General features: G+C 45.2%; 1 protein-coding gene across 1 annotated transcript in view; it reads right to left on the minus strand.

The window, feature by feature from the left end:
- Window positions 1-13743: 13743 nt before the first annotated feature.
- Window positions 13744-27853, minus strand: part of RBP1 (retinol binding protein 1) — a 51958-nt gene continuing 37848 nt past the window's right edge. The window contains exons 3-4 of the mRNA XM_082251871.1: window positions 25614-25715; window positions 13744-13972 (exon numbers count right to left, since the gene is read on the minus strand). Coding sequence (XP_082107997.1) covers window positions 13916-13972; window positions 25614-25715 — 159 coding nt within the window. The 3' untranslated portion in view covers window positions 13744-13915. The remainder of the gene's footprint in view (window positions 13973-25613; window positions 25716-27853) is intronic.

Consider the following 27853-nt stretch of genomic DNA (forward strand, 5'->3'; position numbering starts at 1 on the left):
TCCCAGTTTTCCAAAAAGAACTTCAAATTTTGATTCATCTGACCACAGAACATTTTTACACTTTGCCACAGTCCATTTTAAATGAGCCTTGGCCCAGAGAAAACGCCTGCGCTTCTGGATCATGCTTAGATATGGCTTCTTTTTTGGCCTATAGAGTTTTAGCCGGCAACGGCGAATAGCACGGTGGATTGTGTTCTCCGACAATGTTTTCTGGAAGTATTTCTGAGCCCATGTTGTGATTTTCATTACAGTAGCATTCCTGTATGTGATGCAGTGCAGTCTAAGGGCCCGAAGATCACGGGCATCCAGTATGGTTTCCCGGCCTTGACCCTTATGCACAGAGATTGTTCCAGATTCTCTGAATCTTTGGATGATATTATGCACTGTAGATGATGATAACTTCAAACTCTTTGCAATGTTTCTCTGAGAAACTCCTTTCTGATATTACTCCACTATTTTTCGCCGCAGCATTGGGGGAATTAGTGATCCTCTGCCCATCTTGACTACTGAGAGACACTGTCACTCTGAGAGGCTCTTTTTATACCCATTCATGTTGACAATTGACCGAATAAGTTGCAAACTTGTCCTCCAGCTGTTCCTTATATGTACATTTAACTTTTCCGGCCTCTTATTGCTACCTGCCCCAACTTTTTTGGAATGTGTAGCTCTCATGAAATCCAAAATGAGCCAATATTTGGCATGACATTTCAAAATGCCTCACTTTCAACATTTGATATGTTATCTATATTATATTGTGAATAAAATATATGTTTATGAGATTTGTAAATTAGTCCATTCCTTTTTTACTCACAATTTGTACAGTGTCACAACTTTTTTGGAATTGGGTTTGTAAAACAACTGACTATTGTAAGCACCCATGGCAGTAGTGAATAGTGTTTTCCAACCTTCTAATTGTGACATCTGCAGGACAGCTTGCTCTGTTGAAAAACCACAGACTTATGGGCCATACACACTATACAATTGTCTTTAGATTTTTTCCTTTAGTATTCAATAGTTTTTTATTGATTTTAAACAACATATTGCAGTAGTACAACATAAAATAGAAAATGTAGAAAACATAGGCAAGAGAAAAGGGGGTGGGCCTGCGAAAAGGCACCCAGTACCCGGACAATACATAACAAAACATGACTCCAAACAGTATTAGCAACAGTCAGTGATAAAAATAAACAGCAAGATACATTAAATCGCAACAGCTGTAGTCCCCTCCATAGGAAATACATCAAGAGTCCAGAGGACTCACCAAACTCCAATAAGATATCAGCCAGCAGAGGGCCCCCCCCCCCAGACACCCCCAACGGGCACAAACTGTGTCCATGAAAGTGTGAAGCCCCCCCCAGCCTCCCTCCCCAAAAGGGGAAACCAACCTGCTCCCACCAACGGTCAAATAGCAGAAAGCATCCTTGGCCCATAGCAGAAAACCCAAACCAGAGTTCCGGAGCCTGAGTCAAGAACGTCCTTCCAGCAGCCAAACCCCCAAGAGAGTAAATAACCGGAAAAGCAGAAGACCAGAAAGAAAAGGAAGAGAAGAACAGCCCACATCTCAATGGGTAGAGAGAGAAAAAAACATGCAAGAAATCAGGAAAACAGAAGAGAGAAGGAAAGAGCCAGAAAAGAAAGGAGACCAAGAGAAGAATAGATAGAAGACAAAGGCAAACAGCCACCCGTCCCATGTCCCTCTGCACCGGACTCCAATCCACCCAGCCGCAACTACGGAGCCTGTAAATACTCTACCCAGGGGCTCCACACTCGGTCAAATCTACGCTGCCTATCCATACGGATGCTGGCCAACATTACGTTAAGCATATTCCACGACATTTTGGTTTTTACATGCACTATATTCAGCACGGGTGTTTTCCAAGCCCGTGCCACAGTAATTTTTGCTGCCAGGAGAATAAAGAATATAAGGGAACGGGTATGTCTAGGGATCTCAACCGGCAAGTCCGAGAACAACACCGTCTTGGCATCTCTGTCGATCCTCTGGCCCGTCGCTGAGTGGATCAGGTTAATCACCCGAATCCAAAACCGCCGGACCTTCGGACAACTCCACCACACATGGTACATATCCCCGTGCTGTCCACACTGTCGAAAACACAGGGGGGAGGCACCTGGAAATAATTTGGCCAACCTCGTTGGCACCAAGTACCACCGAGAAAGCACTTTATAGTTTGCCTCCACCAGAGTAGTGTTGAGTATCCCCCTGTGCACCATAGTCGACCATCGGTCCCAGTCCTCCTCGTCAATAGTTTCCCCCAGGTCAGTCTCCCAAGCTAGCTGATAGGAAGGCCTAGCTGTCGTATCGGCAAATAACCGGTACAGTTCCGAGATTCCTCCTCCCGTCCCAGGTCGCCCCATACACCTGTTCTCGTACAGAGTTCTAGTCGTAATGTCATTATGGTAGTCCTTAAGGGTGCGAAGAAAATGGGTAATCTGGAGGAGGCGATAGGATTCCCCAGGGGGCATCTGCAGTGTCTCTCTGAAATAAGTAGGAGGTCGAACCCCTCTGTGATCTATAAAGTGACCTATTCGATAAAGACCCATATCCATCCACCATTGAAATTGAGAGGCCTGAAGCCCCGGGGGGAAAGTGGGGGTTATAAAAGATGGGGGCCACCGGCACATGAGGGGACCGAAGAGGGTATAGCCTACAGGCCACGTCCCAAAGCTTCAAGGAATCAAAGAATGGGACAGAGCAGGGCACAGCACTGCCCTCCTTTCCCTGGAGATTTTTTCCTTTAGATTTACCAAAACCATATAAAATGAGGACAAATCTAAACACTTTCAATTTGTATGCAATCAGGCAGGCCCTTGCACTACATAGAAAATGTAAATCTGAAGGAAATCTAGCCACAAAAGTTGTATAGTGTGTATCTAGCTTTACTGAGAAGATCACTAGGTGAAAATAAAGGAGAAAACCTTCAGCACAATTCCCATTCTACTGTAAATAGTGTCCATTGTCCAATAAGCCCTTGCCCAACGCAAGTGTCTCCTATGGCAATGGGGTAATGGGCAACAAGAAGTGTTACAGTTGAAACACAGCAATATTTTTCATGCAGCTTATTAGCATGCTGTTAACACAGGCATAGGTGCAACAACCATTCTCATTATACGGTGATGTAAAGTTTGACCACTAGGTGGTAGTGTTGTTTGGCTTGCATAATGTATATTTCTATGTAGTGGAACTAAATAGTTATGATGTTTTTTTTTCCAGTTTTTGTTTTTTAAAAAACAAGAAGGGGTCAGCCATTGTTCACTGGTAAGTCATATCTATAGCAGCTTTTACACGGGTTATGGGCCCAGCTACAGCCACGATATTAAATACTGCTGCATATACAACTTGAAGCAGGGGTGCACAACCTTTAGAAGAGCGAGGGCCACTTAAGTGACTTGGTAACTGGTCGCAGGCCACACTGAGCGGAGCAGGCAGATGACAAGTATGGGTCCTCTCTGTAAATGCAGAATAAACACAGACACAGCCCACTCTACTCTATGGGCCCTCCGATCCGCCCAGACGGAAGGGGGCAGATCCCCTTCTGTTTTTTCGTTTTTTTTTAGCAGATCGAATTGGAGGTAGGCATGTTTTAATGGACATAAGTCCACAATAGAGGGGAATGGAGGGTCTGATTGGGTCCGCAGATCGAACCAGTCATGTAAAGGGGTCTAAGGCTACTTTCAAACTGATGCACTGCAGTTTTTTCCCACACCGTGGGTGCAGCGCAGTTCACCTTTGGCTTTCCTGCGGGTTAGCTGCACTTTGTCATAGAATTCTAATATGTCCTGCAGGTGTGGTGCGCTTCCAGAAAGTACACCAAACCAGCAGGTAATAACAGAAGTCTATGGCTCAATGCAGGTAACCCGCAGGTGCGCTGCGCTGCACTGCACCTGCGGATCAGTTTGAAAGCAGCCCAGAGTAACCAGTGCAGAACTAGAACAGATATGCCCATTGCTATGTAATTTTAATTTAAAAAAAACTGACCCTTAAATACAATCTTCATTTAAGGAATCACAGGCAAGTATTTCTGGCAGTTGCTGTCCTATACGAAGTGCATTTAGTATCACTCCACCTGTGACAGGAGCTGGCGCTATACAGGAAGCATCGGCATGCTTCCTCTACCATGCGCTCCATTCTTAACACTGTTGCTCTGGGATGGTGTGTCGGGTACCTGCAATCTGGGTTTACCGACCCACCATCCAAGAGCAGGAAGTCGTGGTCCACAAGAGAGTGCTCCGCGAGCCACATGAGTTACATCAAAATAGTCGATGAAAAAGAAAAAGGTCATAAAGCATATTTGATGGCTTTTAAACTCACCTACAGATAAGCAGACAGGGAACACCAAAAAGCTTATAGTCTAAGTCCACTGTGGTGTTGAGAGACTTTGGAGGAGGAAAGAAACTCCGGAACCTTTGCAACGCTGTCCTGCCTTGAAGCTCATAGTCTTTCTTACCACTTGAACCTCAGATGTCCGGGAGCCATCTCTAACTTTCAGTGTCAAGTCAGTATAGCTTAGTGAGAGAGGGACCCAGAAAGCTAAAGAGACAAGCAATAAGGCCAGAGACTGTGTTTTTAGAGGAGCTTTGCAGGTTTCCAGTTCTCTCTTCACCCATCTTTCCCTTCTCTTCATGTGCAATAAAGCCTTCAAACCCCAAAGCAAAGTGACAGGCACCCATTATTCTGACTAACCTGCACGTATCTGGGACATTTATCACCAAGTATGTGGGTCTGGAACATTTGCATACCGCCCAACCCTCCTGGATTTGCTGGGACCGTCCTGGGATTTCAAGTAAATCCCAGTGTCCCAGAAATCTAGGCTAAATTGCGTAGGGGAATCCAGTGTCGGAACAAGTTCCAGCACTTGACTCTGCCTGTCATTGTGCGCAGCACAGTATCCCCACCTCCCCCACTCGCTCACCTGTCTGCCTGCCCACTTTACAGAATGGCAGAGGAGGTAGGCTAGATCTGCTCTACCTCATCCCTGTGACCCCTGTGTCCATTCACAAACCCCAGCATGCAACCAATCCTGTGGCTGTGGAGGAGTTGTGTGGGTGGGAGTTTTGAAGCAGTGCACACAATGTCACTGCCTGAGCCTTGGGAGAACAGCCAGCCTCGGGTGAGTGGAAGCCTGTGACTAAACTCACCCCTCTCTCTCTTCCTTCCTTCCATGTGCCATAGTTATCCTTCCTTTTTGCCTTCCATTTACCATAGTGATCAATTCTTCCTTCCTGCCTTTCGTGTGTCTTAGTGATCCTTCCCGCCTTTCATGTGCCATAGTGATCCGTCCTGCTTTCCATGTGTCATTTTGATCCTTCCTGCCTTCCATGTGCCATAGTGATCCTTCCTGCCTTCCATGTGCCATAGTGATCCTTCCTGCATTCCATGTGCTATAGCGATCCTCATTCCCTTCAATTGCCATAGCGATCATTCCTGTCTTCCATGTAGCATAGTGATCCTTCCTGCCTTTCATGTGCCATAGTGATCCTTACTGCCTTCCATGTGCCATAGTGATCCTTACTGCCTTCAATGTACCATAGTGATCCATTCTGTCTTCCATGTGCCATAGTGAGCCTTCCTGCCTTCAATGTACCATAGTGTCCTTCCTGCCTTCCATGTACCAAAGTGACCCTTTCTGCCTTTCATGTGCCATAGTGATCCTTCCTGCATTCCATGCGCTATAGTGATCCTCCTTGCCTTCAATTGCCATAGTGATCATTCCTGTCTTCCATGTGCTGTGGTGATCCTCCTTGCCTTCCATTTGCCATAGTGATCCTTACTGTCTTCCATGTAGCATAGTGATCCATTCTGCCTTCCATGTGCCATAATGATCCTTTCTGCCTTCCACATACCATAGTGATCCTTCCTGCCTTTCATGTACCATAGTGATCCTTCCTGCCTTTCATATGATATAGTCATTCTTCCTTCTTGCCTTCCATGTACCATAGTGATCCCTCCTTCCTTTCTTTACATATACCATAGTGATAATTCCTTCCATATACCAGTGATCCTTCCCTGCCTCCAATCTCTCTCCCTAAGGGTTGGTTCACACTGGAGACTCCAGCTTGTGGCACAGCAATCAAACCAAATTTTATAGGTACAAGGAAATCCAGGTTTTGTTTAACCCTTTAGCCCCTCCCACTATCATGTTTGGTCACCCCTACTTTTTGCTGAGGCGTGCTATGCTCATGGCATCCCTCAGGTCACTGACTCCCTGAAATGTCTCTCATTCTCAAGTTCAAAAGTTGGGAGGTATGCATTTGTAATGTAAATGTTGGGTAGCTACAGAGTTTAAAATGTGTCCATGTGCTTCACAATAGCTCTACACTCAGGCCCCATAGAGAAATTAGTATTTTGTAGCTTGAATCACCAAAACTTTCAACATCCAAAATCCCAAAGTTTCCAGTTGTGCCTGTTTACACCTGTGCGCAGTGTCGCTTGAAGCTTGCAGCTCGAAAAACTGCAGAAGCTTCTTTGGAGCAACAGGCTTCAATCGTTTTGCCCCAGTAGACTTTAATGGCAGTATCTGAAAACATGCCACACTAGTCACACATTTCTTTCCTCTAGTAAAAGCTTTCTATTGCCTAAGGATAATTTTAAAGAAATGCTCAAGCTTCAGACATCCTGACCACAGACACTGAGCTCAAAGTGTGAATACAGCCTTATATTGCTGAAATGAATGAAGGTAAACATTTCACAATCTTTAATAAATTTACCAACTTTGATCATTGAAGCTACTTGATAATATTTTATTGGACATGAACAGAAAACTTTAAACCCTATCAGCATGAGAAGAGTCTTCAGATAGTCGGTATAAAATGGAAGCTTATCTAATCTTTTAACTTTGCACTTTGCAGCAGAGCACATCCAATAACCTCAGCCATTGTTGCCACGCACAGCAACTTGCTGAGGGATTGTTGGCATACAAATCAATCTTCTTGCTGACATCTATTTAACATCAATGTATTGTTCAAATATGAAATAAACATTAAGCTGAAAATATTTTTTGCTTCTTTTGAAGTGTGTTCACCATAAAGGCATCGAAACTATTCATCTTCACTTGTGTTTTCTCCGGTCAGAAATGATTGTCAGCCTCATTGATGATAACCTAAAGTGGTTGTAAACCCTCACATATACCCAGTGTACTGACCGCCCTCAGGTGATACACAGAGATGAAACAAATCCTATATAAGTTGTACCTGTTTATCTACAGCAATATTTACCCTACGTCCATTCAAACTGCAGAATTTACACTGGACCTCTCAGCTCTAAAAAGCATGGGGTGGGGACCTGAAGTTACAATAGTAAGAAGAGCTCTGAGAGCTGATTGGAGGATAGGGACCCTCCCCCTTCACACAGGAACAGAGCTGAGGCTGTCAATCACAGGCTGTGCCCTCCTCGTCACCATTTTTTCTCTTGGTGTCAGGAAAATTAATCAGAAGTGACTCATGTTGCCTGATAATATTTTTTAAAATCAGGTGCAGCTATCCCCCCTGCCCTTTTCCCTTTGTTAGAACTGCATAGGCGATTCTCGGGCATTTGTGTACCCATATACTGTATATTTTAATACCATTGCCCTTAACTTCCTAAAGTAGGCTTGGGGGAGGGCAATTGGGACCATTTGGAATATGTATAGAAGTTTGGGAAGAATGTTCATTTTTACCACATTTATTCTACCCAACCATGAAAGAGGTCCCAGTCTCAGGGAGTTCAGCTGCTCATTCACCTTTATTTAACATTGGGATATACAGTAATTAGCCTTATACAGAGTCACTCATGATGTAGTTAATTTCATGCCAAGGTATCCCAGTTCCTCTCTACACCATACAAAGGGGAATTTAGGCTGAATTGCCTGTTGTTCTCTCTTTGGTAATGTAATATTCAAGATCTCTGATTTAGCTATGTTAACCTTGAATTATGATAGCTTCCTTTATCTTCCCAATTCCTCGAGCACTACTGGGAGCATTAGCCTGGGGTTAGAGATAAAATATAGTACATCGTCCGCATATGCAGTCACCCTGGACTCCTTACTCCCCACTTTAACCCCTCTAATGTCTGGATTTTTACGAATTGCTGACAATAAGGGTTCTACAGCTAGGACAAACAACATTGTGGAATTGTGGAAAGAGAGCACATTTGTCCAGTGCCGTTGTATAGTTTGAAAGGGGGGGGGGGCAAACTGCCATTTACTCTTATTCTTGCCATTCGGTGGTAATAAAAAGGCATAGATCCATCTTATCATCCTTTCTCCAATGCCTAGAAATCTCAGAATTTCAAACATGAAACCCCAATCGACCCGGTCAATGGCCTTTTCGGTGTCTATAGACAATAGTACAGGTGGAATGCCCTTCTTTTTTACTTCGTGAATCAAAAGGAGTGATTTAAGGCAGTTGTCCCTCGCCTCCCAATCAGACACGAAGCCCACCTGATCATTATATATCCATTTCGGTAGCAAAGGTTTTAATCTTTCTGCTATTATTTTTGCAAAGATTTTTAGATCTGTATTTAAAAGGGAAATTGGTCTATAGCTCGCTGGTGTCGTGGGGTCATTCCCTTCCTTCAAAATACGAGTTATGTAGGCAAGCATAGACTCCTCTCTTAAATGCTCCCCTTCCCCCAGTGTGTTGAAGTACTCACATGATTTGGGGACTATAATTTTTTGAAACCTTTTATAATACAGGATCGAGTATCCATCAGGACCCAGGCTCCCCAGGGCATGTTCTTTATTGCCCATCCCACCTCTTCCCGTGTGATCGGACTTCTAAATCCTCTAACTTCTCTCTGGGTAGTCTTGAAAGATCAAGCTCCTGCAGATATTCCCTCGCAGTTAAAACTTTCTTACCTCTATCCCTACCTTTCTTTTTCTGTCTAACATTGTAGCGCTGTCTGTAATATGATTGAAACACATGGGCGATATCTGGAGAGGAATGCACAATTTCTCCTTTCTCGTTTTTAGTTTTGGGAATATGGGATGCATTTTTTTTCTCTCTCACTACTTTTGCTAGCAATTTCCCAGGGTAATTTTCCCATTGATAATTTTCTTTCATAACTATATGAAATGCGCTTTTTGTCTCCTGCTCCATAAGTGCCGTCAATTCCCCTCTCTTCTCAATTAGCGCTCGCTTTTCTGGGATGCCTTTGGGTCTAGTCCATTGTTCCAAAGTGTGTTCCTAAGTAGCTGGTTCATCCTTTTTTCGTTGTGTCCCAATGCCTATTAGTATCTCCCTTATAAATGCCTTATGCAATTCCCACAGGGTAGTTTGTGAAATCTCTGGTGTATCATTGATAACGAAGAAGCTCTCCAACTCCTTCTCTACTTTCTCGACTATCTTAGGATCCTGAATGAGTGAGTCATTCAGTTTCCAGGCCCTACCTCTAGGTGCTGCTGAAAATAGATCTAACTGCACTATCACCAGGGTGTGATCAGAGAGTGTAATGGGCTTAATTATCGCATCCTTAAAGGAGACTAGGAGTTGATGCTCTATTAACCACTTACCGCATACTAATGTATATATACGTCTGTAAAATTTGCGGTAGTGTACCGGGATGATGCCTCTAGCTAGAGGCATCATCCCGGTACCGTGGTTTAAAACCGACGGTTGGCTTTCCGTCGGTACCGACCGATGCGGCTCGGGAGCTGCTCGATCGTTACCCGTGGGGGCGGGAGGGGACGTCCCCCCTCCCGCCGCCTTCCGTGGCTTTTACCGGGGCTCCCGTCCCACCGGGAGCCCCGAGTACCCAGCCGACACGTCCGCCAGCTGGATGGAGTCCCGATCAATGCCGGAAACGGCTTCGATCGGGTCTCCGATGACGTAACCCGGAGGCGGCGTCCACGACGTCACTTCCGGGTTACTGTGCTGCAAAAGGCGGCAAATTTGAAAAACGGCTGTATGCAAAAACGCAGTTTTTGGCGTTTTGCATACAGGGAAGTGTAGTGGAGGGGTCTAGGGTCTTTTATACCCTCGATCCCTCCATAAAGTGTACCTGTCACTGCATATTGCTGTCACAAGGGATGTTTACATTGCTTGTGACAGCAATAAAAGTGATCAGATTTTTTTTTTTTTAAAAACTGTAACAAAGTTAAAAAAATAAATAAAATAAAATAAATGGGAAAAAAAAAAAAATGTAGCCGCCCCCGTCACCGTTAGCTTGCGCACAAAAAAAAAACGTATACGGAAGTCGAGCCGCAAATGAAATCGCTGTTCAAACCACACATGTGAGGTATCGCCGTGATCGCCAGAGTGTGAGCAATAATTAAAAAAAAAAGCTACACTCTAACTCTAAACTGGTAACCGTTAAATAAATGTAAAGCGTCGCCTATTGAGATCTCTATTGACCGTAGTTTGTCGCCATCCCACGGGGGGGCGCAATTTTAAACCGTAACATGTTGGGTATCTATTTACTCGGCGTGACATCATCTTTCACAATATATAAAAAAAATGGGCTAACTTTACTGTTTAGTATTTTTTAAATGCAGTGAAATGTGATTTTTCAAAATTTTTCCAAAAAAACGGCGTTTTAAAGACTGCTGCGCAAATACCGCGTGACAAAAAATATTGCAATGACCGACATTTTATTCTCCAGAGTCTTTGCTAAAAAAATATATATGATGTTTGAGGGTTCTAAGTAGTTTTCTAGGAAAAAATACTGGTTTTAACTTGTGAACAAAAAGTGTCCGAAATAGGGCTGGGGCTTAAGTGGTTAAAATGTAATCGATCCTTAAAATAAGACCCATGTATTGAAGAATAGCAAGTGTAATCTCTAAATTCTGGGTGTCTCACTCTCACCCTCCAGGCATCCATTAGTTGACACTCCCCCCAATAATCTCCTAGTTTCGTACTGCCTTTGTAATGGGAGATGGGAAGTCCCCGTCGAACAATCCAGACATGGGTCCAACCCCATATTTAGGTCTCCCGCTACAATAATCCTCCCCTCTTTGAATGTCATCAATCTTCAGGGTTTTCCTCAAGAACTTATTTAGATCTTTATTTGGGGAGTAAATATTTGCAAAAGGTACACTCCATATCGAATAATCTTCCATTAATATACAAAAATCTCCCCTCAGGGTCTGCTTGCTGCTCCTTCACCGTAAAAGCCAGAGCCCAGACTTAAACCCGATTGAAGATCTCTGGAGAGATCTGAAAATGGCTGTGCAATGTTGCTCCCCATTCAACCTGATTGAGCTTGAGAGGTCTTGCAAAGAAGAATTGGAGAAACTGCCCAAAAATAGGTGTGCCAAGCTTGTAGCATCATACCCAAAAAGACTTGAGGCTGTAATTGGTGCCAAAGGTGCTGCAACAAAGTATTGAGCAAAGGCTGTGAATACTTATGTACATGGGTTTTTTTTTTTTATTAATTTGCAAAGATTTCAAACTTCTTTCATGTTAACATTATGTATTGTTATGTAGAATTTTGAGGAAAAAATAATGAATTTAATCCATTTTGGAAGAAGGCTGTAACATAAAATATGGAAGTGTTGTGAATACTTTCCGGATGTACTGTAATACAGCAATGTGGAATGCAGAATGTATAGTGCATTATATAGAGAGGTGCAGTAAAGAAGAGCATGAAAAACTGAGTGGCACTCTTTGGAAGTATATATTGTATAGCAGCAGTATTGCATAGATGTCATACAGCACAGTGGAGTGGTATGCAATAAGAGAACATGCAGTGTTATATTCAGGGTAGCAGTGTGTACACTGTACAGCATAGTGTACAGAGTACAGAGGTGTGGGTAGCCAAGTACTCATTAACAACTTGGGTGAAAAAAATGTGTGTCTAGTGCGCTTACAATAAACATATTCCAGTGAAAATTTACATACAAATAAAATTGGACAAAAAGGTGGTACACAGCAATCAGAACATAATGTCCTAGATTTACACAAAAGTCCATAAGTGAATAGAAATTTTTAAAACAAATATCCAAAAGGTGATGTGACAGTGCTAAACAGCAACCAAGAAATAATGTACTGGAATACACAAAAGTCCATAGGTAAATGGAAAAATTCAAAAAGAAAGTCCAAAAATGTCAGCAAACTGGTGTGGGGGACACACAATATACCGTATGGGATATTTCACCTGTGGGTTCCCAGAACCAAAGTGAATTGGCTCCTTACCAGACAGACGTAAAGGAAGGCATATGACATGAATCAAATGGATAGTTGTGGATTCCATTAACTAGACAGTCACCACTCACCACCCCACTCGGTGCCACCTCGTGAGAAAAATAGTATATATGGGCCTCTTACCAAATGGCAAAAAATAGAGCCTCTACAGATTCCTCCTAACGAGAACTTCCCAGGGCAGTGGAGATGGATGGTGAGGAGTATTGGTGTCCCTTCAGAGATGAAATGTAGGCACTCTCTCACATGTAAACCCTCGTCCTCAAATTCTCCTCAGATATTGGGTAGTGGATACACATGAATGGAAGTAGCAGCCAATAGTGCATTACCCCAAAATACTTTTATTATAAATGGTAGAGCACTTGCATAAACCGAATGTGAAAAAGCTTGTTCGCAGCCACCTGCAGCGCGGACCGTGAGTAGTGACGGCGCCGGCTTCTCCAACTGACGCGTTTCCCCTCAGAAGGCGTCGACTCAGATTGGAGGAATCTTTCTTTTTGAATATTTCCATTTACCTATGGACTTTTGTGTATTCCAGCATATTATTTCTTGGTTGCTGTTTAGCACTGTCACGCAGTGGCGTAGTGTGGGGGGTGCAGGGGGGGCCGGCCGCAACATCTGGGGGGGCGCATCCGCAGTGTCACTCTGTCTGTCTGACTCTGACATACACAGTTCACACACTGTCTGCGGCTGCCTCCATCTTTAGGCTGGGATAAGTCCAGCGTGGCCGCCCTATGGCTGAAAATGGCGGGTCGGGGCGGGGCTGGGCTGTGCCTCACCTGTCCATTGGTGTAGGGTGGGGTGGCTTTGCAAGCCAAGCCTCGCCTATGCCATCTCACGCTGGTCATTCTGCATTGAAAGGGGGTACGCTGGTCATTCTGCATTGAAAGGGGGCACGCTGGTATCTCTGCATTGAAAGGGGGCACGCTGGTCATTCTGCATTGAAATGGGGCACGATGATCTCTCTGCATTGAAGGGGGGCACGCTGGTCTCTCTGCATTGAAAGGGGGCATGCTGGTCACTCTGCATTGAAAGGGGGCACGCTGGTCACTCTGCATTGAAAGGGGGCACGCTGGTCACTCTGCATTGAAAGGGGGCACACTATACCTTGATTAATGAAGGCCCCTTTCACACTTTTGTGACCTCAAAGTCGGGTTAGGGGGCGCAAATTACTTGCCTTGCCCCGGGTGCTGACAACCCACGCTACGCCACTGCTGTCACGTCACATTTTGGATATTTGTTTTGAAAATTTCTATTTACTTATGTGTAAATCTAGCACATTATGTTCTGATTGCGGTTTAGCACCTTTATGTCCAATTTTATTTGTATGTGAATTTTCACTGGAATATTTGTATTGTAAGCGCACTAGACTTTTTCACTCATATTATTCCAATTAGGTTTTGGAACTCTAGTTACTGCTACATCATTACATTCTATATCAGCGCACCCTTTTCATCTACTTCATTTACTCATTAACAACTTATTAACCACTATATTAAAGGGTGATAAAAACTTTGTTTTTTGGCATGAAGTCCTTTAACTATTTATTCATTGACATGCTTAGAATGTGGGCAATCTTCACAGAATCAACATCAAGCCAAACAAGCACCAGAGTTAGGTTAGTGTTTTTAATAAAGTACCTAAAGTGGCATTATAAAACAAATCACACAAATGGCATCCTACTATAATAATATACTAATAATAAAATGCATCGTTATGACTGAGGAGAGGTTAATCTATGTCATTCTGAGATGGCAGTTGTTCTTTTTCACAGTCACAGTCGGCGTCACTGGCGAATCTTCTTAAAAACCTGTTTGCAGGCTACACCATCAGCCCGCATTTCCTTTGGAAAGAAGGTAGAAAGATGGGTCAGAAGTGCACTCAAGTCACCAAATAATCAAAAATCTGATACATTATTTTGTGCTAAACCACCGGCAGTATATTCTAGAATAGACCTTTTTATCAGACATGTAACTTTGAAGCTTGGGCTGCACAGGAGTGACTCATCCTACTGTATCTGCACAGCTGAATACACAATCAAAAGTTCCAAACTGTTTCTACTAGAATCCATGCGGTTTTGTTAGAGAATTCAAAAGGAAGAGGAAAATGAAAAAGATCTCTTGGAATAGAAGTGACACAGTCCAGGGAGGGGTATAAAGAATGGAGCCTTTGTGCTGAAAGAAAACTGGTGGAACATTGCCGCAGCCAATCAAAAGCTTTCATCAGAAGGTTTTAGCTCCTCCACGGGGAGAGAAAACATGTATTCAGTATACAGCAGATCTGTATGAATGAGCTAAAGAAAATCATCATTGTATTTTACCATCCGCATTGGGATGTGCGCAGTCTTTATTTTCTATCTACAAATTTTTTTGGTCAGAAAACATCTTTGCTTCAAGAGGAAGTAAAGTCTGCTTATTTTTTTTTTCTTTTCTTTTTTTCTTGCCTTAAAAGTAAAGGCAGAATGTGCTAGTATGCATTGCATACTAGCACATTATGTGACACCTGCAAACAAAGTCCTCATCGTTGGAGCCGCGTAACGTCGCATTCGCGCAGGGGCCGCCGGTCACAGCACAGGGCTCTGAAGAAACCACACGAGCGGTCGCTTCTTCAGAGAGTATGTGCCGATGATGTCATCAGTGCAGTATACAGTAAATATCTCCTAAACGGTGCAAGTTTAGGAGATATTTACAGTACCTATAGGTAAGCCTTTTCATACAAACTTTATAGGGAAGTTTACAACCACTTTTAATAAGGTGAAATCTCACTGGTTGCTAGAGGTTACTTGGATTAATAAATAAAGCGCAGTGATTACAAAATGTGAAGCTTGCGTCTTGCAGAGTGGCTGTGGCCAATTTTGCAAATCGTTTTCTATGATGTTCGTGGAGCATTCATAAAATGTGCACATATATACAGTATGAGGGGTCACACTTGTTTATATTTAACCACTTACCGACCGCCCCACGTAGATTTACTGCGGCAGAGCAGCTTGGCTGGGCATAATCAGATTGACGTAATTATGTGCACGCAGTTTTGGCGCAGCGCGCAGACTGTGGGAGGAGCGGGCTCGATCGCCGCGGGCCTCCCGCAATCTTCGGCAAAGCTGTCAGAGAGGTAGGGAAAGATTGTGTAATTCAGCTAAGCTGAATCACCGATCTCTCTGTGCCTCTGTTCAATCCATTCCTCCTCCCACAGTTAGAAAGCACATATAGGGAACACATTTAACCCCTTGATCACCCCCCAATGTTAACCCCTTCCCTGCCAGTGTCATTTAAATAGTAACAGTGCATATTATTTAGCACTGATCACTGTATTAATGTCACTGGTCCCCAAAAAGTATCACTTAGTGTCAGATTTGTCCGCCACAATGTCGCAGCCTCGCTAAAAATCACAGATCACTGCCATTACTAATAAAAAAAAAAAAAAATTAAAAAGAAAAGAAAAGTCCACAAAATCTATCCCGTAGTTTGTAAACACTATAAGCTTTTTGGGACTTTTTTTAAACAAAAATGAGTAGCAGAATACAAATTAAAAAAAACGGATAAAAAAAAAAAACTAATAAAAAAAAAAATTATTGGGAATGATTTATAGCAGAAAGTAGAAAATATTGGGGTTTTTTCAAAATTGACGCTTTTTTTTTTTTTGTTTATTGCGCAAAAATGAAGAACTGCAGAGGTGATCAAATGCCACCAAAAGAAAGCTTTACTTGTGGGAAAAAAAGAACTTCAATTGTATTTGGGTACGGTGTCGCACAAACGTGCAATTGTCAGTTAAAGCAACGCAGTGCCGAATCGCAAACAATGACATGGTCTTTAATGGGGTAAAACCTTCTGGGGCTAAAGTGGTTAATAGAATTAAAAAAAGTGCGGAAACTTTTTGAAGAACCCTTGTATAGTATAGGTGCATCTAGATAGGCAGGTAATTCTGGCCTGCCATTATCTTCCTGAAATATCATTTTGGGTAGACTCTTGGCAGAAGCAACACAGTGATGAGCTCATCTCTCTGTCACTCCTATCAGCATGCTTCTTATCAGCACAATGCCTTATTGGCTCCTTGTTCTGCTTCTTCCACTCACACTCCAGCTCTGCTGTACAGGAACTGAGTCACAGTAAGATTCTTATACTGCTTCCATCTAAAAAGTCCATTCAATGATGAATTATTACAGAGCTGTAATAACATTTGTCTTTTATATTAGCTTAGAGTTCAGCTTTATGTTATTAGTTTTTTTTTTTTTTTAATGTTGTTTTGTGGCTTGTTTACTACTTTGTTATACATCAGTGTATTGGTAAGGGTCCTTTCACACAACTGTTCCAATCAGATCAGCTTATCAGATTTTAGGCAGCTCTGAATAGAAGCTCAATGTTAAGGCCGTACACACTTGACGGAAATCGGACCGATTTTAGTTGACACTGCATAATGTTCACTAAAGCCCCGTACACACGAGTGGAAATTCGGCCGGAAATTTTCGTCCCACGACCGATCTGCCGATTTTCGGCTTGTTAGTATGATGCTTCCGACAACCGACTCCGACTTTTCGGCCGAAAAAATCCTGGTGTGCAGGCTATAAAAACTTTTTGTCGACCGTCAAAACACGTCCGATTTTCATCTCATTAGTACAGATTTCGATGGGGAAAAATCTTTGAGCATGCCTAGTCTTGCTCATAAGATGAAAGAACACATACAAAGCAATCCAACACATGACATCACTTCTGAAGTAGAATTCTGTCGTGTGGGAAAATTTGTGTGCAGTCTAGAGCACATTCCAACCAACAGACACGACTCTGGACAAAAGACGGACGACCGGTCAGCGGAAATTCATTAAATTTCTCGTCCAATTATTGTTTTGGTTGTCAGCAACTTCAGATCATGGGTGGTCTTTCGTATCGGATTTTTAACAGACGTACTGCATACACATTACATGAAAATTGGCAGTGCTGGGGACGGACGATAAAAATTTTGGTGTTTGACCCTCTGTTTTCTTTTTTGTTGAAAAGGTCGGCATCGGCTGCTGAAATTTGTGTACACTAGCAGAAAATCGTACGATTTTACCTCGGATGGGAATTTTTAGCAGATTTTCCACTAGTAGTGTGTACCCCACTTTAGTCTATGGGCAGGCGGATGTAAACAGAGGTGTCTAGGCTCATTCACATCTGTCTGGTCATAGACCTAACATGAGTCTAATTTTGGGCTGGAGATGAAATCTGAATAGTAGAAATGCACCGAAATTTCGGTAACCAAAATATTGCAGATAAGAAAAAAAGGTGCCAATAATGGCACCAATTTTACCGTGCTTATGGTTTGTTTTTTATCGGTCAAGCGACTCAAAAACTGCATCAAAAACGTAACATGAGTGCGTTATTGATGCGTTTTCAATGCATTTCAACGGGGAGGTGCATTTGTGGTGCGGTTTTAACTGACCAAAAATGCAGAAGAAGAATTTTTAACACCAGAACGGAAGTGCACTAACCTATCTAGACCTGTAAAGAAGAAATCAGTATACAAACCTTTTTTAAAGCCGATCGGATCCAGTCTCCAGCGGTGGAAGCTCTACAGAAGAAACAGCCGACAATGGCTGTGAAATGATTGGGAAGTGATGTCCCCCATAGACTTACAATGGGCCTTCCATTGTTGGATGTGTCCTCTGCACCCGCCTCCACAGCGAAGCCACGGCTGACAGTTTATCGTGGTATCAGGTCGGATCGACTTCAAAAAAGGTAAATATACTGAATTCTTCTTTGCAGGGCTAGATAGTGTTAGATCATGGAGGTCTATAAATGCAGGGATTTTAGTGTTAGGGTGGACTTCTACTTTAAGTGCATCCTGCATTTTCAGTACCAAAATTTCCATTTGGTACACCTCTACTGAATGGACAATGTTGTCAAAAAAAGCAGCAGATCTCTTCACGGATCCCCTGCTGATCAGAATGCACAACTGCTATATGGATTCAGAAATATTGGAAGCGGAAGGGTAACACTGTGGCTGCATAAAGATCGCAACCTTCTTTGAGTTGAGTACTGTAGCAGCAAATTGCCATTGCAAACAAACAGGAGGACTGTGCATATCTAAATTAATATTCAGATTGAACAGCAACTTGAAGGTACCATTAAAGTCATCAAATATGACTGTACAAGCATGGCATGGCCAGTGTTATGCATGGTCGCTTCCTATATTCTCAAATCCTCGAAGACATAACACATACCCTTTACAACACAATTCTATCTTGTTGTTGCACTCTGCTTTCATTTAGGAGCTGTATAACCTGCGCTAATAGTTCTATTTACAAAGTCTAAATGTCACCCCGTTGTTAAAGACCTATGACGTTTATATGCAATGGACTCATATTGCAATGTTTTCAGAAGGTAACCTAATAGATGCTTTTTCACATGTGAACTGTAAGATACTGATAAGCAGATGTCGAATAGTCACGCGCTCCATTGTATATATGATACTCGAGCACTGAAATCGCTTCCTGTTTTTCTTTAACATCCAAGTGAACTTTTCCTGTAGCCTCTACCGTTTATGTTGTGCCTTGTGTTTGCACAGTTCCTTGGCTGTATGGACTAACCTGCACAGCTGACTTTGACAGGTACACAATGCTGTGCGTCTAAAGCCATGCACCCTTTCTTGCCTAAACTAAAGCTGCCCACAAATGGCTTGAAATTAGACCAGTTCAGCATGGACCAGACGAATTTAAATCCATCTATGGCCTTTACCACTGAACGGTAATGTTGGTAAATGTTTCTCGATCAGCTGGCTGCAGCGCTAATCAGTATATTCTGACAGCAGAGGAGTCAGAATACAGTATTGCAGCAGTGAGGATTCCTCTATCCACCTCGCTTATGCAGATGGGGAATCAAATCTTTGTTTTTTTTTTTTTAAATCAGCCTAGAGCAAAAAAACTAATAATATTCTATGGCCAGCCTAAGGGACAGAGGATTTAGGACAGGGTTGTCAAACTCAATTTTATAGAGGGCTGCATTAGCATTATGTTAAAAAAGAATAGCGCGCAAATGCAAAAGAAATTACTACCAAATCTGAAGAGAGTCCATAAATAAAAATGGGGGTTTGGTCCCACCATATGGCCATATCGTGCTCAAGCCCACTACTGCGTCAAAGTACCCCATTATCAGTGGGTCCTACACTATCCATGAAAAAGAGATGAATCCAGCCTTTCTAACCCTTGGAGATAATACTCCTTGCTGGGAGAGATGTGCAAATGCACTACAGGGGACTGTTTATTATATATTCGGTCTGACCAGACTATCGGGGTTGAGCAGCCCTCCCCACCCACCACACACACCTGTACTCAGTCAGTGTCCACCATCAAGTGGATATAGGAGGAGTCCCCTGTAGTGCATTTGCACATCTCTCCCAGCAAGGAGTATTATCTCCAAGGGTTAGAAAGGCTGAATTCATCTCTTTTTCATGGATAGTGTAGGACCCACTGATAATGGGGTACTTTGACGCAGTAGTGGGCTTGAGCACGATATGGCCATATGGTGGGACCAAACCCCCATTTTTATTTATGGACTCTCTTCAGATTTGGTAGTAATTTCTTTTGCATTTGCGCGCTATTCTTTTTTAATATACATGTCTTTTGGTTCATAGCTGCAGCAGCTTTGGAAATACATGGGTATGCTCCCCCAAATTTTTTGCCTGTTCATTAGCATTATGGTTTCCCTCAAAGGGCCGGTTGTATCTGTGAGACCATATACATTTACCCAGGGCTTTTTGTCTGAGAGAATAGGTTCAGGAACTCAACCACGTCCTCCCCTGATGAACTGCTTTGAGCAGTGGGTGTGGCCAATTTGCACAGTGAGAGGTTCTTAAAGGGGCAATAAATACCAGGAGTGCATTATGTGCAGATATCAGGGGTGCCCTGTGTACAAAGTGCAGAGTTCAGGGGTGAGCTGTGCACAGAGTGCAGCATTCAGGGGTGAGCTGTGCACAGAGTGCAGCATTCAGGGGTGAGCTGTGCACAGAGTGCAGCATTCAGGGGTGTGCTGTGCACAGAGTGCAGCATTCAGGGGTGTGCTGTGCACAGAGTGCAGCATTCAGGGGTGTGCTATGCACAGAGTGCAGCATTCAGGGGTGCGCTGTGCAAAGAGTTCAGGAGTGCGCTGTGCACAGAGTTCAGGGGTGCGCTGTGCACAGAGTTCAGGGGTGCGCTGTGCACAGAGTTCAGGGGTGCGCTGTGCACAGAGTGCCGAGTTCAGGAGTGCGCTGTGCACAGAGTGCAGGGTTGGGGAGTGCCCCACATATAGAGTACAGGGTTTAGGGTGTGCTATGCATAGTGTGCAGAGTTCAGCTCTCTTGGCTGTCCACATCTCACTTCCACCCCTCCTCACCTCTACTCCATTTTCCCCCCATCTCCCACCTATGTGTTATGTAATGGTATCAGCCAATGATCAGACCAGTGGTGATGTGCAATTTCTACTTTACTTAACAATGTGGAACGTAGATTGTACAGGAGATCATGTGAACAGGGGTTTGCAGTACAAAACAGCAATATGAGGAAAGGAGAAATATTCATAAAACGTGTGAAAACAATTCTATTGCAGTTCTAGTAATGGCCACTAGATGGCAGCAGAGTGTTCTGAGTTCAGTTTACAGACAGGAAAAGATCTGAATATTCTCACGTGTTCCCAAAGATTGATCGTTTATTCAGCAGACTGGGAGTTGAGGGTATTTCCTGCTGGCACAGACTTCACACAGGCACTGCTGATGCGGACTTTGGTCAGGAGGCTCTGGGGGCCGTAGATAGGACCAACCGACTGCTTGGACAACTTCTCCACATGGACTGTAACAGAGTCCTCTCCAGTGACTGGGGCTTGGATAAATACTGTGTGCTCTTGTGCTCACTGCTGGAGGCCCACACACCAGACTTATCGAATGAGGACCCAGCACCTGGGGACAGCTCACTTGCCCAGTCACTGCTGTCCCATCAGGCAGGATCTCTCTGAGCACAGGAAGCTGGGCGGAGCTGGCATTTATACTCCCTGGGCGTGTCCTGGAACTCAGGGGATGCTGGGAGCCCAGAGGATTATGGGGAATTGAGTTAAAGGGTCTTGCACCTGCATCTGGATAAAGGGGCACACCACTACACTCCACCCCACTTGAACTTGCGATCCCAGGCAAGTTCACAGACCATACAAAGTCCTCTTGTGCAAAGCATTCAGGTGGTTTCCCAAAGTTGCGCCTCTGAGAACATCTCAAGGGTTGAGGTTCAGGCTCTTCTCCAGGAGCAGGCAAAGGTGCATCCTCACTTTCAGGCCTCTCCGTAGACAGTGGGTCAGAGGGCTCCACAGCAGGAGTAGGAATCTGAGCTGGGCAATCATTGGGCTGTACGGCATTGTCTGTACCTGTAATCTCTCCTGAGAGACTTGGAGGTAGCAGTGGGGGAACAGGGAATAGCCAACACTGATTCTCTGTTGGGGTTGTTACTGGTGGCTCTGAAACCTGTTCTTCTGGCTCTCTAGATGAGCTCCCATGAATCTCCCTGTAGCTTTCAATAGGCTTAAGGAGCCTGCGGTGTAACCGTCTTGGCCTGTCTTGAGTATTTTGCTTCTGTATGTCATAGACTGGCACTCCTCGGATGGGTTGCCGTAACACAACTCCAGGCATTTCCTCCCATGGAGTTTGTAGCTTACCCTGCTGATGTGCACCTTTGCGCCGGATCAGGACCCTGTCTCCAGGTTTCAGGTCATGGACCTCCGTTCCTGACTCTTCTTGTTCCTCCCAGGTTCGATCCTTTACGAACTGTTGGACTTCTGACAGGCGTCGCCTCCACTCTTGAATCCAGGATGCTGGAGTATACTCCATTTCTTCAGTGGGGACAACACCCCATAGATCTGTGGGTCCCCCAAGAGTACGGCCGAACATCACATGGTAAGGAGAGCGACCTGTCGCTGAGTGCACAGTATGGTTATACTTCCAAACCAATTCAGCCAAGTAATGGGTCCATCTGGTTCGTTTCTCACGGGCCAGTCCTCTAAACAGCTGTATCAGGGTACTATTAAACCTCTCACATGCTCCGTTACCCTGTGGGTGGTATGGGGTCGTATGCGTCTTTTTGACACCTAAGGAGCGACACCATTCCTGGAAGAACTCACTTTCAAAGCAGGGCCCTTGGTCTGAATGTATCTTCTGAGGGCAGCCATAAGGGAGACAGAAATGCTTCCACACTGCTTGGGCTGCAGTCTTTGCAGTCTGGTCATGAGTTGGCACGGTTACTGCAAACTTAGTAAAGTGATCCACCATAATAAGGACATAGCGATGTCCATCTTCTGACATGTCAAGGGTGAGAAATTCAACTGTTAGTACTTCCAATGGGGCAGACGTGTTCCAAGTCATGGGAGGCACCTGGGACTCAGCCCCTTTTGTCACGGAACATACCGCACAGTGCTGGGATATCTGATTAATCAACTGGAACAGCCCCACACACATGGCTTGCCTTTTGAACCAGGCGAATGTCTTGTGGACACCCCAATGTCCTCCTTCCACATGGATTCTTTCTGCCACTTGTCTAGCTCTGGCCCGTGACAGTACGACCTGCCAGGTTACCGAAGAGTCATGGGGGAACATTATTCTGCGATACAATATGCCATCTCTCAAGAAGAAACGTGACCATTCACCCAACAGTTTTTGTGTCTCTGGCAGCAGTCGCGATCTTTCTCTTCTACTGGGCCACCGCTGTAACTGCATCGCTTCTCTTACTGGGGCAATCACAGGATCATTCTTCTGTATTTCCGCCCAGTTATACTCTTTCAATACATGGATGAGGTCCACCCGTGGTTGACTCTTAGGTCTAGCCCTCATTACGGGTGGAATTTCTTCTTCTTCAGCCTCTTCATCCACATCTCGCTGTGGTTGTACTGAAGGGTACCGTGATAGGGCATTGGCCACGTGTTTGTCCTTTAGTGCTGCCAAGGTAAGAAGCAGATTTCTAACTTCTTTAGGTGGTCCCAGGTGGGTAGGACATCGTTTCAACAGCTCGGGCTTCAGCCCCTGGATGATATTCATGCCCAATATCACCTGCGGCTGTCCTTTTCCAGATACACGTGTAACCACCACACCTTTTTGGCCAAGGTCCTGTCCCCACAGTTTTACCTTCATCCAGGTAATCCCAACCACTTCTATAGAAAGTTCGTTGGCAGCTGTCAGTGAGGACCATGGGGTATCTCGACTCATTTTCTTCTTTGGGAAGTATTGCTGGAACAAAGGTTCTGGTAGAATAGTGACTTGGGAGCCAGTGTCGAAGAGACACTCGATCTCTTGGCCATCGAAGTACCCATGTACCACAGGGCAATCGACCCCCACGTCCTCCGTGTGTGACTGGGGAGTCGTTTTGCTGGACCGCCCCACTGCTTGACTCCTAGCGGCGGGGCGCTCTGGGTTTAATGGCCCCCTTGGTATTTGATCAGGACAGTCCCTCAAGCAATGTCCCTTTTGTTGACAGCCCCAACATGGGGAGGGTGACCTCTCCCTTCTTGGTCGCCGGCGGGGCGGTGATCGGTTTCTCCATGAAGGGATGTTCTCTCTAGGCCCCCTTGGATTATCTCGCTTGCGCCTCAGCGTGGCAAGTTCTGTCTGGAGCTGGGCCATTCCTTCTGTCAGCTTGTGGATGGCCACCTCCCATGGAGCTATTTGTTCAGTTTGTGGCAGTTTACATGGTTTATCCCCTGTGCCGGCCATGAGAACGTCCACACTGGCACGTCTGGGCTCTGAATACAGGATAGCTGCTTCTAAAATTTCGTGGAATTTTAAGTTTGGGTTACTTCTGTCCTTTTCTTGTAGCTTTTCCCTGACTTTGTCAGACAGAAGTCCATCCAAAAACTGATCCTTCAGCCACCCGTCTGTATCACTCCAGCCAGCACGTCCTGCTCGCCTCCTCTCATTGCGTCGGATCTCGGCTGCTATATCCTGCAGTTCCAGAGCGTACTGCGGAATGGATTCTCCCACTCTCTGCCTTCTACTGATAAAGCGAGCCCTAAGATCCCCTAATGCAACCGGTTGGGTGTACACTGCTTCCAAGCGGCTGATTATCTTGTCTAGGGAATCCTGGTCCTCTGCTGGAAGGTGCAAAATTAACTTCCTTGCTTCCCCTTCAAGGGCATTAATGGCCAGATCTGCCTGCTGTGTGGGTGGCACCCCATATGACCGGATCAAGCCCCGCAATCTCCTAATCCAGTCATCCAAGTCCTGATCTGGTCCTGTGTACTTAGGCAGTTGCTGTGGTAGCAATCCTGCCAGCAATAGGGAAGCTATGGCAGACTGTTTGACACCCTCAGTGCTGCTTCCCTCACCACTGACTGACATGGCTGATCCTGTTCGTGACGCCAAGTGTTATGTAATGGTATCAGCCAATGATCAGACCAGTGGTGATGTGCAATTTCTACTTTACTTAACAATGTGGAACGTAGATTGTACAGGAGATCATGTGAACAGGGGTTTGCAGTACAAAACAGCAATATGAGGAAAGGAGAAATATTCATAAAACGTGTGAAAACAATTCTATTGCAGTTCTAGTAATGGCCACTAGATGGCAGCAGAGTGTTCTGAGTTCAGTTTACAGACAGGAAAAGATCTGAATATTCTCACGTGTTCCCAAAGATTGATCGTTCATTCAGCAGACTGGGAGTTGAGGGTATTTCCTGCTGGCACAGACTTCACACAGGCACTGCTGATGCTGACTTTGGTCAGGAGGCTCTGGGGGCCGTAGATAGGACCAACCGACTGCTTGGACAACTTCTCCACATGGACTGTAACAGAGTCCTCTCCAGTGACTGGGGCTTGGATAAATACTGTGTGCTCTTGTGCTCACTGCTGGAGGCCCACACACCAGACTTATCGAATGAGGACCCAGCACCTGGGGACAGCTCACTTGCCCAGTCACTGCTGTCCCATCAGGCAGGATCTCTCTGAGCACAGGAAGCTGGGCGGAGCTGGCATTTATACTCCCTGGGCGTGTCCTGGAACTCAGGGGATGCTGGGAGCCCAGAGGATTATGGGGAATTGAGTTAAAGGGACTTGCACCTGCATCTGGATAAAGGGGCACACCACTACATATGCACACATCCCCCCAAAAGGTTTCTTCGCATCTCACCTACACAGCCCAGCTCTAGTACCTCCTAGCAGTGTAGGTGGCTCTGCCCCTCTCTCTCTCACTTTCAGGAGGATCATTGGTTGGAATCTATGCAACCGGGAACAGGTGGGGAAATCACAGTGCAGCTTACCATGTGATGCCCCATCCCACACTGCACCTACCATCTAAATCTTCCTTGCCCCCTGCCATGACTGCAGGGCAGGTAGTGATCTGTGAGAGATTCCACCAGGTTTCAGCTGAAAACAAATGTGAGGGCCACATAAAAGGGCCTGGAGGGCCGCATTCAGCCTGCGGGCCTTGTGTTTGACATATGTGATTTAGGATATAAAAAGAAACCAAAGGCATCTGTCATTTTGTTACTGCAATACAAAAGGTTTCATACCAAGTGTAATTCGTCTCCTTCCACCCACTGCGTCCATCCTCGGCCTTCCTTCTCTCCTTTCTGTATACACACCAGCTTGTCACCCTCCCAGTTGACCAATGTCTAGAGAGATATGCATATTTTGAAACATCAAGTAACATATTCATACAAATTGCAAAAAATACAGTGCATATGAAACTACAATCTTAACATTTGTTATAGGTTATTTCATCACACTCACAGTGATTCTTCTAAAAACTGTAATGCATGATCTCATTGGGAGGTGGCCCACAAACATTAAGAACACATGTGCAGCATATCCTATCAATTAGTGAAAGACGATTTGAAACTGCAACTTTGTTAAAGATTTTACAAAAAAAAAAAAATAAGATAATTTCTGTACTCCATGAAGTTCTACGAGGGGTGTCACGTGTTACACACACACACACACACCTGCCTCTGTGGCATCTTTTTACAGGGCAGATCTTTGAAAACCTGCCCGTCTATTCTGCCCTAGAATAATTCTAGTTTGTAAACGTTAGGGGACATTTAGCAACAAAGTTGCTGACTGACTGACTGACAGTCTAGTTAAACTAGAATTCCAGGATAAAGCTAACTAATCTTATTATTGCTCCCCCTCTCCTAACATCCATGCTAACTAACCTGTGTTAAAGGAAAAAAAAAAAAAGGAGGTATATACTTACCAATTTGCAGCCCAGTCACATGATCTTCTCTCAGCCAGCACCAGCTGCAAGGGAGACCGCTCTGCTAATGGCTGGCAATGCTAGGGACCGTAGATGTCACCCATAGGTTTCATATGGGCCATCTGTTGTTAGTATTGAGAAAGTGTACCATGTCCCCTAATTTACTAACGCAACCCTCCAGGGCTGATGTGTGCTCCTGCACCTTTTGCAGACCCCCCCATGCTTGTATGCATGCCTGACAACATCGGGGCATGTTCCTAATTGGATGACGGATGGTGTCCTGGGGTATTTCCTCCCAGATCTGGACCAGGGCATCACTGAGCTCCTGAACAGACTGAGGTGCAACCTGGTGGTGGTGCTTCCACTAGGCAAACTAGGCAGCCGCCTAGGGTGCATTGCCACCTAGGGGCGCAGCCAGGAGTCGGCACTCTCTCTCCATCATGAATGATTATTGTGAGCTGAGGGGAGAGGTGGCAGTAGGGGAGGAAGAAGGGACAGAGAAAGATGCCAGGTGTCTTGGGCAGTGGCGGAACTATCAGGCCCTGGCTTTCCACCACTGTTGGAGGGGCCTCAAGAGGCAGGAATGGAGCCCACCAGAGTGCTGCCTGCACGATGATCCTCTTCAGCAGGAGCTGAGCGGCCTTAACCCCAGGCAGGAAGTTACTCTCTGCACTGAGCTGGTAGGCAGCCGTTTATTTCCCTGGGTTGGTATTAAGCAGGGAGCGGAGGAGAGCTGAACCTGAGTCGGAGCTCGACACTGGAGGCACCGGAATGGTCTGAGGAGGTTGGTGATGAAGGACATGCGGAGCTCTCTGACTGCTGCTTTTCCCTCCACCAGGAGCCGGTTGGAGCTGTGATGAGGACTGTGGTCCAGGAGAGGAGCGTCCTGGGAGAAGGAATCAGCAGGATCACTGTGAAGGAGGGCAGAGTGGGGGCCACTCTCTTCATACCGCCCAGTTAGTGTCCCCAGATCAGGGGATCGGGGTCCCTGGGTGTTACATGGAGCATCACTGGTATGAAAGGGAATCAGGGTCACCAGGCGTGCCATGGGGAATCAGAGTCACCAGGTGTGACATGGAGGATAGGGGTCACCGGGTGTAACAGGAGTTCAGGGTCACCAGGTGTGCCATGAGGAATTGGGGTCCCTGGGTGTGCCCTGGGGGACTGGGGTCCCCAAGTGTGACACGGAGGAACATCAGGGTCCCCAGGTGTGACTTGGAGGAACATCAGGGTCCCCAACTGTTACATGGAAAAACATCAGGGTCTGACATAGAGGAACATTGGGGTCACTGAGTATGACAGCATGACATGGAGGAACACGGGGGTCCCTGGGTGTGACATGGAGGAACATCAGGGTCAGTGGGTATGACAGCATGACATGGAGGAATATTGGGGTCCAAGGGTGTGACATGGAAAAACATCAAAGTCCCTGGGTGTGACACGGAGGGACATAAGTGTCCCCGAGTGTGACATGGAGGAATATGGGGGGGGGGGGGGGGTCACTGGGTATGAAAGCATAACATGGAGGAACCATCGGATCAGGGTCACTGGGTATGA

Source organism: Pelophylax lessonae (assembly GCF_965119305.1).
Source record: "Pelophylax lessonae genome assembly, chromosome: 3".
Classification (NCBI taxonomy): Eukaryota; Metazoa; Chordata; class Amphibia; order Anura; family Ranidae; genus Pelophylax; species Pelophylax lessonae.